At 40.6% G+C, this 15173-nt stretch overlaps 1 protein-coding gene across 1 annotated transcript; it reads right to left on the bottom strand.

The window, feature by feature from the left end:
• Positions 1-1120: 1120 nt before the first annotated feature.
• actr2b (actin related protein 2b) lies at positions 1121-14552 on the bottom strand. Its single transcript, XM_006783540.3, has 9 exons — positions 14430-14552; positions 12192-12302; positions 10334-10549; positions 10040-10112; positions 9263-9399; positions 8732-8881; positions 6686-6831; positions 6086-6218; positions 1121-2756 (listed from the first exon to the last, which is right to left on the bottom strand). The coding sequence occupies exons 1-9, from the start codon at positions 14475-14477 to the stop codon at positions 2586-2588; spliced, it is 1185 nt and encodes a 394-aa protein (XP_006783603.1). The 5' UTR covers positions 14478-14552; the 3' UTR covers positions 1121-2585.
• Positions 14553-15173: the final 621 nt, after the last annotated feature.

The raw sequence follows: 15173 nt of genomic DNA, 5'->3' as shown, positions 1-15173 counted from the left end.
CAAGCATTTAAGATATCTGCTCGTGTAATGGGGTCAGCATGGCCCCTCTCTGGGTGCATGAGCACCGGCGCTCACTTCCCAGTGCAGTTTACAGGAATGGGTGGCCGTGGTCCCATGCCCAAAGATAGGCAGGATTTAACGTTTTTCCTTCCTTACCACAAAGATTTTGTTCAACAGTTAACTCGGGGAGTATTACCTTTGTAGCATTTTAACCTGTTCTGTTTTTGCATCAGGTCGAAAACCGCTTGATTCACTCAAACTGAACAGAGACGTTACAGATGTAAAGTTCGAAGAGATAGTTGCTTCAACATACTTTTTTGATTGCCTGAACATGAGATAAAGACTGCTGAGAGGAAATGTCTCTCTACTCCCACCCTGTGGATAATGCTTTGACTAGAGAGTTTAGAGAGAATGTTTGGGCAGCAAAACTATAAGAAAACAAGTATTAAAGAAGAATTATTTTTTATTAGTCTTAAATTGCTAAACAAAGTTTATTCAGAAGCTGTTTAGGGGAACTTGAGTGCACCATTTAAAATGTGTAAAGTTCATGTGGCGGATTTTTAACTCCTTTTTCCTCATTCCATACCAAATACATATTCTGAAGTGACAGAAAATAAATTTTTTAAAAAACAAAACAATGAAATGCTCCAAACTACTTTTGCAAACATCCTTACGTGATGCCCTTTGTGCTCTGATGGGGAGGAAATTTCAAACGGCGCTCCTGAGGTAATAGTTCAGGGTTAAGAGGGAAGTGGCAAGAGTCGAGGGATTAAAATGGAACAAGGCCGGAAGAGTCTGGGTGCGATCTTTATTTCAGGCACGGAAAGAGAGCCTCTTCCTCTGGTGGCGCCAGTCCTCTGCCGCTGTTCCATTTCCTCTTCCTCCTTCGGGTCTGTGAGCAGAGGTCTCGTCCTCTTCTGTGGATGAGCCTCGGCCACCTACACCCTTCTCCTGTCATTGTACTTAATCAACCCATTTAATCTCCCCCTACTTGCAAATATACATTTCAAAAGATAAATATTTACAAATCAATGGTCAGGATTTCTTATTCCGAGCCATAAATTTGTGAAACAGAAGCTTCATGTGCCAAAAAAAGAAGGAACCTGTCACACAAACATCCTTATAAATCACTTTTCTTTATTTAAATCAGCGTTAGGCAGTTATGCTATGAACAACACAGGAAAGTAAAAACAAAAAACTGTGACAAAAAGAAAGACATTAAAACATGAGATCCAGTTAACATTAACTGCACTTGGCACTGGATAGACGTTCATGGAAAGAGGAGAAAAAAAAATATACACATTTATCGTAATCAAAATAGAAGTGCCTCCAGTAATCATTAAGTCGACCGCTGGGAATGAAAGTCTGGAGAACTTAAATAAGCCGTATAATATACTGTTTTAATTTCCCAGCTTTGCGATGCTCCAGGTGTCCAAATTTAAACAGATCTCATCCTAAAACCTGCCACTGCCTCCGTGCTTTGGTGGATCTGGAGGAATACGATGAGTGAGGTACTATAGCGTCGATCCAGTTTGAAATATTGCTATAACTGCTCACACCCATTCATTCAACTTCTGATTTATAACCAGAGAGGAGGCAGAGGCCAAGCTGTCTTGACGAGGAAAAAAAAATACTAACCCTCCCCACACCCCATCACTGTGTCACCACCAACGAACCCCTAAAGTACCGTCACACACTCGATGTCAAGCTCAGGGGCTTTTAGTTTGTGTATTTGTCCCTTTATAAATCAACCATTAATTCTTCATAAAATAAGAAAACAAAAACACATGGAGGACCTTCTGTTACTACAATACACTCCATTTACAATGGTAGCAGTGCACAGCAACAAAAGTCAATGAAAAAGAAAAGAGTCAAATTTAAAGATGGAAATCAAACTCATACATCCAACAAAAAAGGGAAAAAAGCAAAAACAAAGTAATCCCTCTCCCAGAAAAGAAAAGTCATGATATCATTTATAAAAACCGACATAAAAATGTGATCAGTTCTCGCTCACCCGGAAAAGATGCTCAAAGCGGCCCGTGGCTGTTTGTGGTGGACCCTGATTGTGACGTTACAGACGCTTACGAGTTGCTTAGAAACTTTGCATCATTTTATCTCCTCTACAGGTTTAACAAGGGAGGAAACTAAGCTTTCTGCTGAGGCTGTGTTAATTCACAACAAGCCTAATCTGCAGGTAAATATGCTGCATTGACAGCTCTTAACCTTCTCCCACCAGCACTCAGCAAGAATCAGTGGAAATCTGCAAAGATGGAATTGGTTTCTTGGGGCTTGCAAGGAAAAGTGTGAACCAATCCCAAACCAGGAGAGAAGAGAGAGAGGCAGAGAGGCAGAGTGGAGAGAGAGAGGAGAGAGCGGGAAGGTGATGGCTGGATTCCCTGCGGTGTTTGAAGGGAATCAACGGCCGAAACAGAGAGGAACAGGGATAAATAGATATATACTCTGCGATGTGGGCAAGGGGTGGAAATGTGTGTGCATGTCGTGTATGTGTGCGTTTGTGTGTATATTCATGTGTGTGTGTGTGTGTGTATTATTATGTCGTGTGGGTGTTCTGTCCGTCCAGTGCTTTATCTGACGGTCACTCCAAGTTTTTCCAGCACACGGACTCCTTTCTCCTGGTACTCCTCCCGGGTCAGCCAGAAGTTGTCCTTGTCCTTCATGATGTCGGCCAGCACGGCTCCACCCAGGAACACCATGTGCTTTCGCCTGGGAGGATCCTCAATCCGGATCTTAAATTTCTACAGGAAAAGAAACACAGAGGAGAATGATGAGTTGCCAATGCTGCTCAAAGTTCCCAAAAGTCTACATGTTTTTCTAATCAATGTCAAGGAGATTTATATCAAAATTCGAGTGGTCTAAATCAGATAGAAACTAACTTGATACAAGCGTAAGACCAGAAGATAATTAGGTATAATTATGATAATACTTTTTACTTAACTGTCAGTTCTTCCTATGCTATAACTGAATTCATGGCTACCCAACTCTTGACACAATGAGCTCCTTGGCTTCAGATGGCGAGAGCTCTCTTAATAAAAATAGTTTAACCACAGTCCGCTGTCGAAGCAGCCTCATGTTAAGTTTATACACATACACCGCCTCCAGACAGCCGGCAAGGCAAGCAAGCAAAAAAAAAAAAGAAAGAAAGAAAGAAATACAAGCATTTTTTGCTGATTTCCACAGTTGTCCGCTTTTTAACATTGAGAAAGAACAACTGGAGTTGAACTACTGAAAAGATTTCATGTGGTTCAGGCAACAGGAGCTGCTTGAGTTAGAGACTACAGGAGACAGGACACATGATGTCCTCTTGCTAGCATTAAATGCACTTAAATTAGTTGAGCTTTTTGCAAATTGGCGTGATCTGATATCTGACAGGGACTCTGTACTGGAGAACTGGCGGGATAAGGACCAGCTAATACGTGACCAGCATGGTGGTGGATAATTGCACTCTCACATGCACCTCGGCCAGAAAAGTGTTAAACAGGCCAAGACTTTCCTCAAGACCTAGTGGGATTTTTTCCAAATAAATTAAAAAAAACAAAAAAACAAAACAAACATCAAGTGTTTGAAGGAGTTTCTATCGAAAACATGTTGAATTCAATTTTTTACAGTCTAAACCAACAGCAAACTTGAGAACTGTGCTATAGTAGGATTGGACAGCTTGGTTTAGCCAGGTGTAACTAACATGGTTTTTTTGTGACATTTAAAATATAAAACACATTTAAAATGTGTTTAAACCTACAGAGAAGCTTCCGCTTGCAAAAAACCACAAGAATAAATTGAAAATTGGAAAATCAACCCGTGTTCACTCGCAAGTTTACTGTTAACAAATAACAGTAATGTGAATTTGAAGCGCTAGCTTGCAGGGCACCTCTGTAGTCCGTCACATAGATACATGTGATTAATAACAGAGGTAGATTTTTTTTTTTAATGAGCAAAAACTGTTATGACCTATGAGACATTAGGAAACATTTGGAGCCAGTATGTGACCAGTCAAATTTACAGTGCCTGTTACACAACTGGGAGGCTCTTCATTTAAAGGCTCTTGACAGGTGACTGGATGAGGCCTCTGTCTATCACAGGCTAATGTGGGTATTAACAGAACACGACAGTGAGGTTCAGGAACTGAAAATCCCATTTATATTCTCCATAGAGATTTGATTATGAGCCATAATGTTATAATCATCTAAAGTAGATTTACTATGAGCTACACTGTGAAATGATGGTTTCTACTCCTGCACAAACCACAAATCTACAACATATCAACCTTGTTTTAACAAAAATAAAGAAGTAGTGAATAACTGAAACGGCAACATCTATGACTGAACGAGGTCACTGTTGTCATGGAAATGTTACACCATTATTAATTACAGAAACATTTTACTACCTCGTTCGTGTTTTTACATTTCTTATTTGGTATATGGATTAAAGAATTCAAAACAAGGCCACATGGCTACAGAGAGAGCACAAACAAAGAATAACCTGGAGACTGTACACCACTACAACACGTAGACTTTTACTGCAGCTAAAACACACAGCTGCCACAAGAAGCTGACTGGTCTGACCAACAAATGCTAAGCATTTAGTCTAATAAAATGGATCCTCTTATGATCATGATCGTGTGAGAACCTGCATTTGTCTCAGGAGTTTTCCAGCTCCTGAGGGAAATATAGGAAGAAAGCTGCCTGCATGGAATCGATGCGACTGAGAGCTCAGAGACAGACGCAAAAACAATAAACTTTCTATCATAAGACCAAAACAATCAGGTGACAGGCAGTAAAATGCTGTTTTAAGAGCCAGCAGGAATCACAGAGTGTGCTGATAACTCTGTGGTTTTATCACGACAACTGAGACCTTGCAAATTACCGAGTCATCTGATCAATTGATAATCAAAAACACAAACCAATGCTGCTTTAAAGCGACCTCATGACAGCTGTGGTCAGATTCACACGCAGTCCAATTTGTGTTTTCAGCACAGAAAAATGATAACACAAACATCTCCTTCAGCACAATCTACTTCTGTGTGGCATGTTTAAACACTCATATTTTCACCAAATAGGGCAAAGGATGCTGCTTCTGTTTGTTGCTCACGTGACTGGCTGTCTAAACGTACTAACAAACTTGTAAAGGTGCAAGCTACAAAAGGAGGTGGTGTATTTGCCATATTCTGGCAGGAAAACAAGTGCTAGCAAGACTGACTGTGGTTTAGTTAACGCTAGAGTTGAAACTGACATTCAGCAAAGCAGTTTCTTTCTAGCAAAAACTCAGCAGCATCGTTTTAGTTCTGAAGAGTTTTCATAAAGGGAAAAAAACCTATCATTGGATTCCCACACTAACTTTGCAGACTTCAATTCAAAAAAATATGAGACAATCTGGGAAAATTGGGGTCGATTGCAGTTGCAGGCAGAAAAGTAAAGCACATAATGATGTGTTCTTTAAACCTATGAGTCATCTGCTGAGCTTTGTTTATAAAATACTTCTGTTTAAAATCATCTGTGTCTTTGGGATACCGACATGAAAAGGTAGAAATATTTTACCAAAACAAATATTTGTCACTATGAAGTTAACTGCACGCTTGTTTAAAATAAATGAGCGTCTGGCCTCTGGCACTACCTTGTGGTAGTTTGTCTACACTGCACCAAAAAAATTCATAAATCCAGTCTTGTGCTTGAAACGGGCAAGGTTCAGACATGATAGCTGCATGCAGTTTAAGTTCAAGGTGTGTGAAAACACAGCGAGGTGTCATTTACATCCTTGAGAAACATGTTCCCTGTGCTTGCTTCTGGCACTTCAATGCTCTCTAACATGTGGGAAAAGCCGTACTGAAGATCTTTAACAAATTGTGAGAATCAGGGGAAATGTTTTACTTCAAACCAGAGGCCAGATGCAGACTTCTATGTTCCTTTCTATAACTAGAGCACTCTTTAAAAATCACACTGGATAAATCTAATGAGCTAAAATAAATGTCCCAGTTTTTCAAAGTGACAATCATGCTGTGAATCATATTTGAGCAGTTTTTGCTCACAGTCAGTAGTACATGTCACTTTATAGAAGAGGGCTGGTTTCTCACCGAAAGCTTGTCCACATCTCCCTTGAGCACACGCTCCAGGTACAGCTGCTTGAGCTCCCTCTCCAGCCGAGATGGCAGGCCGGGGTACATGGTAGATCCGCCTGAGAGAACGATGTGTTTGTAGAACTCAGGCCTGATGACAGGAAGGCAGAAAAGGGTGAGAGCAGGAAAAGGCACATTTTCTCATTTTAAGTCAGCAAATGCTGGAAAATGTACTTTCCAAACAGATCTTCAGTGACTTCAAGAGAGTAAAAATAAATTATTGAATTTAAGCAGCAAGGGATCAGTCATACTTAGTTGACTTGCAAGTGTTTACATTTTTTCCCCTTGTTCCATTCTTTTAAAGACTCATGATCAATTTTCAAACTTTCCATACTAAACTCTAGACTTCACAAAATATTTAGTTTTAAGTCTAAAAGCCTCCATTGCTTAAGCGAAAGCTGTGATCAGCTGACATTGCCATTTGACATCCATCTATCTTCTGCTTGCCAAAACGTCTGCCTCTGCTGAAACTTCCTAATGCTGTGGAAACACTGAGTCACCCTCAGGAAAGCTTTTTATTGATAGTGGAGTATACATGTGCCCTTTTGTTGGCCTCACCTGGTGTCTATGTCAGCTGCTTGGATGGTGTTGAAGAGTAGCTCGGCCACTCCAACGCCCTCCACGTTGATGAGGTGGGGCTGGAACAGAGCCTCAGGGGCCTCAAACCGCTCTCCTCCCACCTTGATCACACGGCCATCTGGCAGCTGGAGTTGTGTGGGAGGGATGAGAAGGAAAAAAAAAAAGCAAAGAGGGGGAGAAAAAAAAAACATGACACTAATGAAGAGGTAAGATTTAATGTACAAGAGTGCCCAAGGGTGTGAAACTCTACAGTGAGAATCATGATTGATACTGAAAGGAAGGTTTAACTTCTCAAAAGAAAAGAAAATCCTCCCAGACTGGTGACACTGTACAGCAAGTTAGAGCACGGAGAGTGCTGGCCTCAAACTGACTATAGTGAATGCATGTGACTATAAAAAGGCTTCATTCAGCCAAGGGCAGTGGGAGGAAACAGAGCCTAGCCACTGCCGCAAAGTGGCTGCACAGGAAATGATGTAACGCGCAATTCAGGACCTTTCGGCCACAGGTACATTGCCCTCCTTGTTTCGGCACACAAAACCATACTTACACATACATGTTCACGCACCTATTCACCTACACGCACACAGTCGCCTACACTAACCCAAACACACATGGTCAGAGCGCACTGAGACACAACATGTGCTCGGAAAGGCGTGCAGTAACACAGACACCAGGACTAATGTTTGGATCCTGTGGTTCTCTCTGCAGGGAAATGGACCTCGGAAAGAAAAGCAAGCCTGACGGAGGAGCCCTGCACCCCCATATGTCTGAGTCTCAGAGAAAACTGTTAGTCAGTAGCACTGTCCTGTACCAAAGCTGCCAACTGCACCAACAGTGGGCATGTGGTAGTCTACTTAGCTCAGTGCTGAAACAGATTTAGTTACCCCATTAGTTTTGATTATTTCAAAATACTGCCACTTTTGAATAACAAATCCTTTGGGAGGGATTCTGTCTGCACCGATGCTATTTTAGGCAGAAATATGAAACTTGTGCACATGTGGCGTGTGTAAAAAGAACTCATTTTAAAGGAAAAAAGTAAACAAAACAAACAAAAAAAAAAACGTGCAACCCTTCACGGCTGGAAATTTGCTGACTTGTAAAAACATTCAACCTAAATAAAATAGATGTTTAATATGCCAAAAATATACATTTCAGAATTTCAATTGGTTTTTGCACATTTGTACCTGTGATGGGTAGGGCTGCTTGGTTACCGTGACAATTATTTAATAAATATAATACTTTAAACTTGCTTTTTGATGAAAAAAATAATTACTCATTTTCTTTTAATATTTAGTTTTTATTTAAAGCTTCTTTTGACTGCTCACTTATTCACAAGGTGTCATGACAGAGGACATATCTGCATATTTGATTTGGCACAGACTTTGACCCCGGACACCCTCCCAGCAATTTTTGCCTCTTCTGAGTCTTGAACTGGAGACCTTTTGTGCGTTAGACAAATGTGTTAACCACTACAAAACAGAACCAGATTTTATTCATTTGTTTATTATCATCATTGCAATTTGGAATTTTAGTGTTTGTTTTCACGGGTTGTGTGTTTTTGGGAGTGGAGTCGAAGTCTTGTTGCTTAAATGTGCTGGATAAATGAAAGTGATATGACTCACTGAGAGCCAAAATTGGAATAAAAATTTTAAAAGATTCAATGCACAGAGCTGCTGACTCATATACTTGAGTTAATGACTATTAATGTATGTAGATTTTTGTTATCATTATTTTACTGCATTTTTGTTATATAAAGCTCGGCTTCTTGAGTGACTAATGCACACAATGCCCGTGTGAGGGCAGCCATCATTTTTAACGCCCTTTTTATGCAAGCTGCAGTGTTTTGATAACGCTTTCCAAAACGGCACACCCTAAAATCTTTTATTGGCGTTCATAAGGCAACTGTACCGACCAGCTTGGGATTAACATCAAACATGTGGATCAGTTCTCTCACAATGTCACACCAAATGTAACTGCATTTGTCAGCGATTTATTACTGTTAAGAATAAACATGCGAGTGTCTACCGTGTATGATTCCACCAGCACGGTGGTCTCGAGCGCCAACTTCTGCTCCTGTTCGATGTTGTAGCCTACATAGCACAGCTTTTCCTTCATCATGCGCACCGTCTCAAAGTCTGCAGAGTGGTTGAAGGCATAACCCCTCAACAGTAACAACTGCACATGGAGAATGAGAAAGAGGTCAGGGAATAGGGAAGGAAAAGCAGAATAAAATGAGACGCTTTGGCTTACTTAATGTAATCTCCTAATATATCAAATTGCACTGGAGGAGCTTTTCTAAATTAAGATCTTCTCATTTAGTTGCAAACAAAGAATCTGATGACATATGCAAGACTTCACACACAAAAAAAGACTAAACTGTGACATATTTTTTATACGCTGCAAAACATATTCAAACTTGTGCATTCAGCAGCACATTTTGGAAGTCGGATGTTAGAATGGAGTTCTCACAGAACCTGCTATTTAAAGATTAATCTAAGAATATTAGATATCTACCTCACATAGAAACACTTTGATGACATTATTCAAACTGGATACCTTGATGAGGTAGCGGGTGATGTCCCTGCCTGCGATGTCCAGACGTCTTGTCAGGTGGGGCAGACTGAAGCCTTCATACACAGGACAAATGTGCGTGACACCATCACCCGAGTCCACCACCACACCAGTGAGAAGGCCTGAAACACAAACACACTCTACAGTTAATAACCTGCAATTCTATCAAGCAAGGAGAATTTTATCCAGAGTGTGCTTGCAGCTGCTGATTACTGCTGGCTGGGTAAACACGCAATAACACAGCTAATGTAACAGATACCTACTTATAACTGCTCAGTAGCAGTTATAAGTAGGTGATTGCTTATTTAAAAAAAAAAAAATCTGATAAAAATAGTAGAATACTAGACAGACCTCACGCAAAGCTGTGTGTGCACAACATATCAGCTGATGTCAGAAGTACTGATAAATGTTTTGGCACAAATATGATTGTGTTGGTCTGTAAGAACAAACATTTTGACCAAGAAGTGTTTGTGTAGTAGCTAAATACTGCTACACAAAAACTTCCACAACTAACTTTAACAGCGGTCTTGTTTCTAAGTTTAACGACGTAAATAGTAATCAAGCAAATAGTACAATACGTTTTATAACTGTCCGCTTGAAGGGCCTATAATTGCACTTCAGGGCTAAAATTAATTTCTAGATGAGGCAGTTTAAGGAAGCAGAAGAACAAGTCTAAAAAAAGTCTGTGACATGAAAGCTGTGTTATGCAACAGAAAAAGGTTAGTGTCCGTTTTGACTAAACATGTATGTAAAGGCCTCTACCTTGGGCATACAGTGTCAGCACAGCCTGAATAGCAATGTAGACTCCTGCAAACTGGTAGGTCTCAAACATCACCTGTGGTAGAGGACAGGAAGTACAACTGTTGAGAAACTTGACACACTACAGCAGGCAACGTGGGTGCAAAATTATTTCTGTAGCGTAATGCAGAAGTAGCACACAATGAAGTCATTTCACGGAGGATAAACCAAACTGCAACTTCTGCTATGCTTTTAAAATCAATTTTCCCCCGAAAGGCTGCAAGATGCTGCCTCTGATAATGACAATTTTAATGTTACCTCGATGATTTTCTCACGGTTCTTAGTGGGGTTCATGGGGGGCTCGGTCAGCAGAATCTTGCAGTTGCGGGAGTCGATGTTGAGCTTCTCTGGGCCAAAGGTGTAGTCCCACAAGTGCTTCATGTCATCCCAGTTCCTGACAATGCCGTTCTCCATTGGATAATTGACCTCGAGCATGGAGCGCAGCTCACTAGCCTCATCCCCCACCATCAGGTCCTGCAGGAAATTTAACAGAGATAAATATTTAAAAATAGGGCAGCAGAGCCCTCAGGATTGTGGAGCCCACTGTGGAACAATCAGAGTCACTGGGCAAAAGGATGCGTATATAGCCTCGGCCTGGAAATTAAACTCAGTCATCTCATTTGCCTACTTGCCACCTGAAAACTTCTGTCATCTGACAACAAAAGCATTCATGTAGCACTTTGACTTAAAACGCAATTACCCACCATGCACAACAAGGCATCATTTTCCATGCATATACACCTGGAAACACTTTCCTTTAGCTACAGTACACCACTCGTTTAAGCCACATTCAACTATCTGCATGCAAGGCACCCCGGCAAAATGTAAACAACTGTTGGGTTAGAGCTCAGTGTTAGCCACACAGTCAAGCATCTCACGTTCCACTTGGAGACATCAAAAGCCTACTGAAGGCAGCCATTTTATGGGTTCATCCTGTGCTCTTTGGCATTAATGAGTACCAGTCACAGGCATCGCCTCCATGTGGTGTCATTAAAGAAAAAAGAAAGAAAGAAGGGGGGGAAAAAAGGAAAGAAAAACAGATGTGTTTCCATCTCCACCACAGCTGTCTGCCATGCATCCTCAAGTATGGGCACTTCCTCTACACTTAGAATAAAGAATAATTCTTTTTCATATTGGACATTAATCAATTAAAATATGCTGACTGCTTCAAAATGGCTGGGAAAATAGATACATATGATACATACAGATACAGAAAAATCTGATCTTTGGCACATATTGCTCTGGGTGACATTTTAAGTTGTTTTCAACTGAAAACTGCTTCAGGATTGGTGGGAGGGTAGCTGTCAGGATGCAGCAGGAGATCAGAGACTTTGACAGTGGAACCGGTCCAAAATCTCTTTTAGCACTCCATCGATAACAGCTGGCCTATGATTCACTGCAGCTATTTCTGCTAACACTCTCAGCCTGGAGAAAAAAAAAACTGCTGTGGATTGGCCTTACCAGCCAGCAATACCCAGCTTAGCACCCAAAATCAAAAGGTAATGAGGATGTACAAAAATGGGATCAGAATGAGTGATGAAAAAATTAATTCATGAAACACACTGGGCCAAAACAAAAGAAAAACTCAATCAAACAAGAGGCTTAATTTTTAATTTCATTACATGACTCAGCTCTCTATAGCAAGCAAGAATCAGAAGCACACACCAACCTAAACTTACCATTTTCTGGACATTCTACTTCACCAGGAGAGGAACAAAACATGGAGGAAGAGGAGGCAGATATATAAAAAAAATGAACAAAAAAGTGGAAAGGACAAGGAGAAAGGTAGAGATAGGCACCATGCCAAAATAATGTGAAGCTGTCAAGACATTTACACCGCTGCTGTCTTGCCTGCTAAAATAAAAGGACCTGCTAGTTTTGATGTGGGCTGGTGTTCAAAGCATTTTTCAGAGATTCATTAGGGTGCCAACTCTTACAACAGTCTATCTTGACTGTCTATTACTTTGACACAGTGCTTATATAAGAGACTGACTTTATTCTGTAATGTATATTTCACATCTTGATTTTCTCTCTCTCCTGTTTTCAACTTATATTTTTGTCCGATGACCCATTTCCTTGAGGGGAAAAAAAATGCATAAGGAGGAACAGTCTGTACCTTGATCTCAATGTTTCCCACTTTGGCTGTAGAACGAATGATGGGTCTCCCAACAAGTGCAGGGAAGATGTGCTCTGGGAAGTTGGAGCCTGCATAGCCGCACTTGACAAACTACAATAGAGAGACAAAAAGGGAAGAAAACCAGAGCACAGACGAAGTGATTAGAAAATACTGATGAGATCAATTCTAGAACAGAGCTTGAAAACATCACTATCATCCTATTGATAACAAAGACCCCAATTACCATTCAGAATGAGCATGTTTGATGACGATGCACGTTTCATGTACTGCATGTCTAAATGTGCTCAGTTCCTGTATTTGTAGACTCAAGTATACAAGATGTTTTATATCTGTGCCTAATTTCCTTTTTAATGCAAAAAACAAACAAAGATATTCAACATTAATATTCTGCATCTGTGTTTTTCACATTTATACATTGAAAACCCCTCTGTGTTATTACCAACAAATAAAATATTATTAGAACCATTTGTAAAAATCAATTTTGTGAGAGCTACAAAGACTATCATTTACACCAAATGGAGATATAGACAATTTGCTGTTCTTTGCGCTCAGCTAGAATAGTTGCATGAGCTCAGGTAACCGAAGACCAGGAAAAGATAGCATCAGGGGTGCGCTGGTGTACGATTACCTCTAAAATATCAGCCGCAAATACCGTTACAGGAAGTTGTTTTAGCTCTAATTAAAATATTTGCCTGTTTTCTGATTCTACACACCCTTTTTTGCACCAATTTAATTTGCTTTGAACCAACTATTAAAACATTTTCTGCATCAATACACAGCACAAAATGTAACCAAGTAACAAGGGATGCAGACTGCAAACATGCAATTTGGAAACCGTTATGGTAAAATTCATTGAAAGACTATCAAGAGTAAACTAAACAATAAATAGTCTAAACTTTTTCTGCATGCGAAAAAGAAAAGGAAAGAAACCGCATTTGCATTGGACTGTGAAAAAGCATGCAACAGCGCTCTTAACAAATCTGCTAGTGACATATACTGCTGTGGTTCAGACTCGTCTCACTTCCTCTTGACTTCTCAGTTCAACTCTGACACAGGGCTGTTTTTTCCCTCTGTTTCACAGAAAGCTCTTGAAAGACTCACAACTCAAAAGAGCCTTATTAGTCAGTAACATGCTGAGCCAACATCCTCTTTGACTGCTGACGTTTAGACAAGGAAGCCTGCACACCCCAAAAGAAACAGTGCTACCTGTGTGTGTGCAAGAAGCAATTTAGAAGCATAAACAAAGCTCAGTAAAGTTTATATTAAATGCTTGATGGCACACAAGCTGAGTATTTTATTAAGAGCGAGTACAGCTACAAGGAAATACAGCAGTATATCATTCATGTTGATAATTACTATTGGGGACGAAAAGACCACAAAAATGTATCTGATGTAGTGCAAATATGAGCAGCTTTTTGGATGGTGGTTACTTTCCTTTGTGGTGGGGGCTCTTTCGCAATGTTTCATTTTAAACACCCATAACTTCCGAGTGTTTAGCCCCCACTTTTAATCAATAAGTACATGTAAACACACAGCCGACGTGCAGATCCAAAGATACGTGCAGAAATACACCTGCTGAGGTCTTTCCAGACTCCTTACTAATGGATGCTTGGGTTAAAATTTTAATGAGCGAAGTTAGTGTTAGCTGCGGAATGAGAAAACGTAAAGGTGGTTCCTCAATTCACCTGACACGGCCTAGCTAGCGTTACACCTAGCCGACACTGAGTGAAAAAAACATGTAGCTCTCGTCCTTGGAAAGCAAACCCCGACTACAGCATGGAAAGAATGAATCTGCAAATTCCGTGTGGTTTGCCGAACAAATCGCTGAAATGACTGACGCAGCTGCCAGACAGCAGAAACCAGACAGCCAGCTGTTAAAAGCTAACTAGAAAGGCTAGCTCGGTTAGCTTACTAACCGGTGGTTGCACCTAGGACGTTAACTATTAATTAAGGGAGTTATGCAGGAGGGAGCAATACAACTAGAGATTTTAATTACATTTTATCCGTGCATTCCCATCCAATCCGCGGGCCGTTTCCGCATCAGGACTGGATGAATGAAAATTAGCAGGCTAACTGGCTAGCTACACACCCAGTTAACGCTAGCTAGCTTGGACGGTGACAGACCCACTTCCTGTTTCAGCAAATCAGTCGACATAACGGCTCCTTTTAGAGCAAGACTCGAGCTGGTAACACGCCGAGCTAAAACGGTAAGCTTACCCCCGTCCCATTGTCGCAGACCACCACTTTCCTTCCCTGGCTGTCCATTATGTAAAAGCCCAGTTGCTGCTGAACCTCCCTCAACTTTCTTCGGCAAAGCCGGAAGGAAGACACACCAACCCGGCCGAAAGGAGGAAGGGAAGGGTGCTCATCCGGTGTGTTCAAATGACATACATTCTCTTCTTCATCTTTGAATTCGTCCCATAAAACCCGTTTTATTTATTTATTTCAAATTTTATTTTATTTTTTTAATTTCATATCATCAACCTACATACAGTTAAAGAAGGAAGGGAAAAACATAATCACACAAATAATTACTGTGTGTCACAAACCATCTACATATTGTGCACGCATTAAGTTGTGGTTAGAAGTTTACGTACTGCATAGCATACTTCTTTAATGACTTACACAAAACACAATAATTCGATGCACAGTTATTTATTCGGTCCAGTTTTGATGTGTGTCATGAACCTAACCTGGAGCACCCAGCTGTGTTCTGGCTTTAACTATCTAGCTTCTGTCTAACTACTACTACTATCTTTGCAAGAATGTGGAGGTGGTCCTACTCCTTCATTATTCCATCCACTTTCTGCAATGTACCACAATTACTGACAGCAAAATAGCGCCAGAGAATGATGCTAGCACCACCATGCTTAAGAGCTGGTACAGTGTTCTTATATTTGAAAGCATCATCTTTGCCCCTCCACACATACCCTCTGTTATTGTGACCAAGTAGTTCAGTTT

The sequence above is a fragment of the Neolamprologus brichardi genome, chromosome 13 (assembly GCF_056152115.1).
Source record: "Neolamprologus brichardi isolate AB-2024 chromosome 13, ASM5615211v1, whole genome shotgun sequence".
Classification (NCBI taxonomy): Eukaryota; Metazoa; Chordata; class Actinopteri; order Cichliformes; family Cichlidae; genus Neolamprologus; species Neolamprologus brichardi.
Note: the sequence above shows the minus strand (reverse complement) of the source record. Positions and strands in the feature narration are given on the sequence as shown.

Coding starts and splice junctions, on each gene's coding strand:
- actr2b (XM_006783540.3), bottom strand. CDS start 14,477: ATGGACAGCCAGGGAAGGAAAGTGGTGGTCTGCGACAATGGGACGGGG. Junction 10,113..10,333: donor ACCGTGAGAAAATCATCGAG/GTAACATTAAAA, acceptor CCTCTACCACAG/GTGATGTTTGAGACCTACCA. Junction 2,757..6,085: donor GAGATGTGGACAAGCTTTCG/GTGAGAAACCAG, acceptor CTTTTCCTGTAG/AAATTTAAGATCCGGATTGA.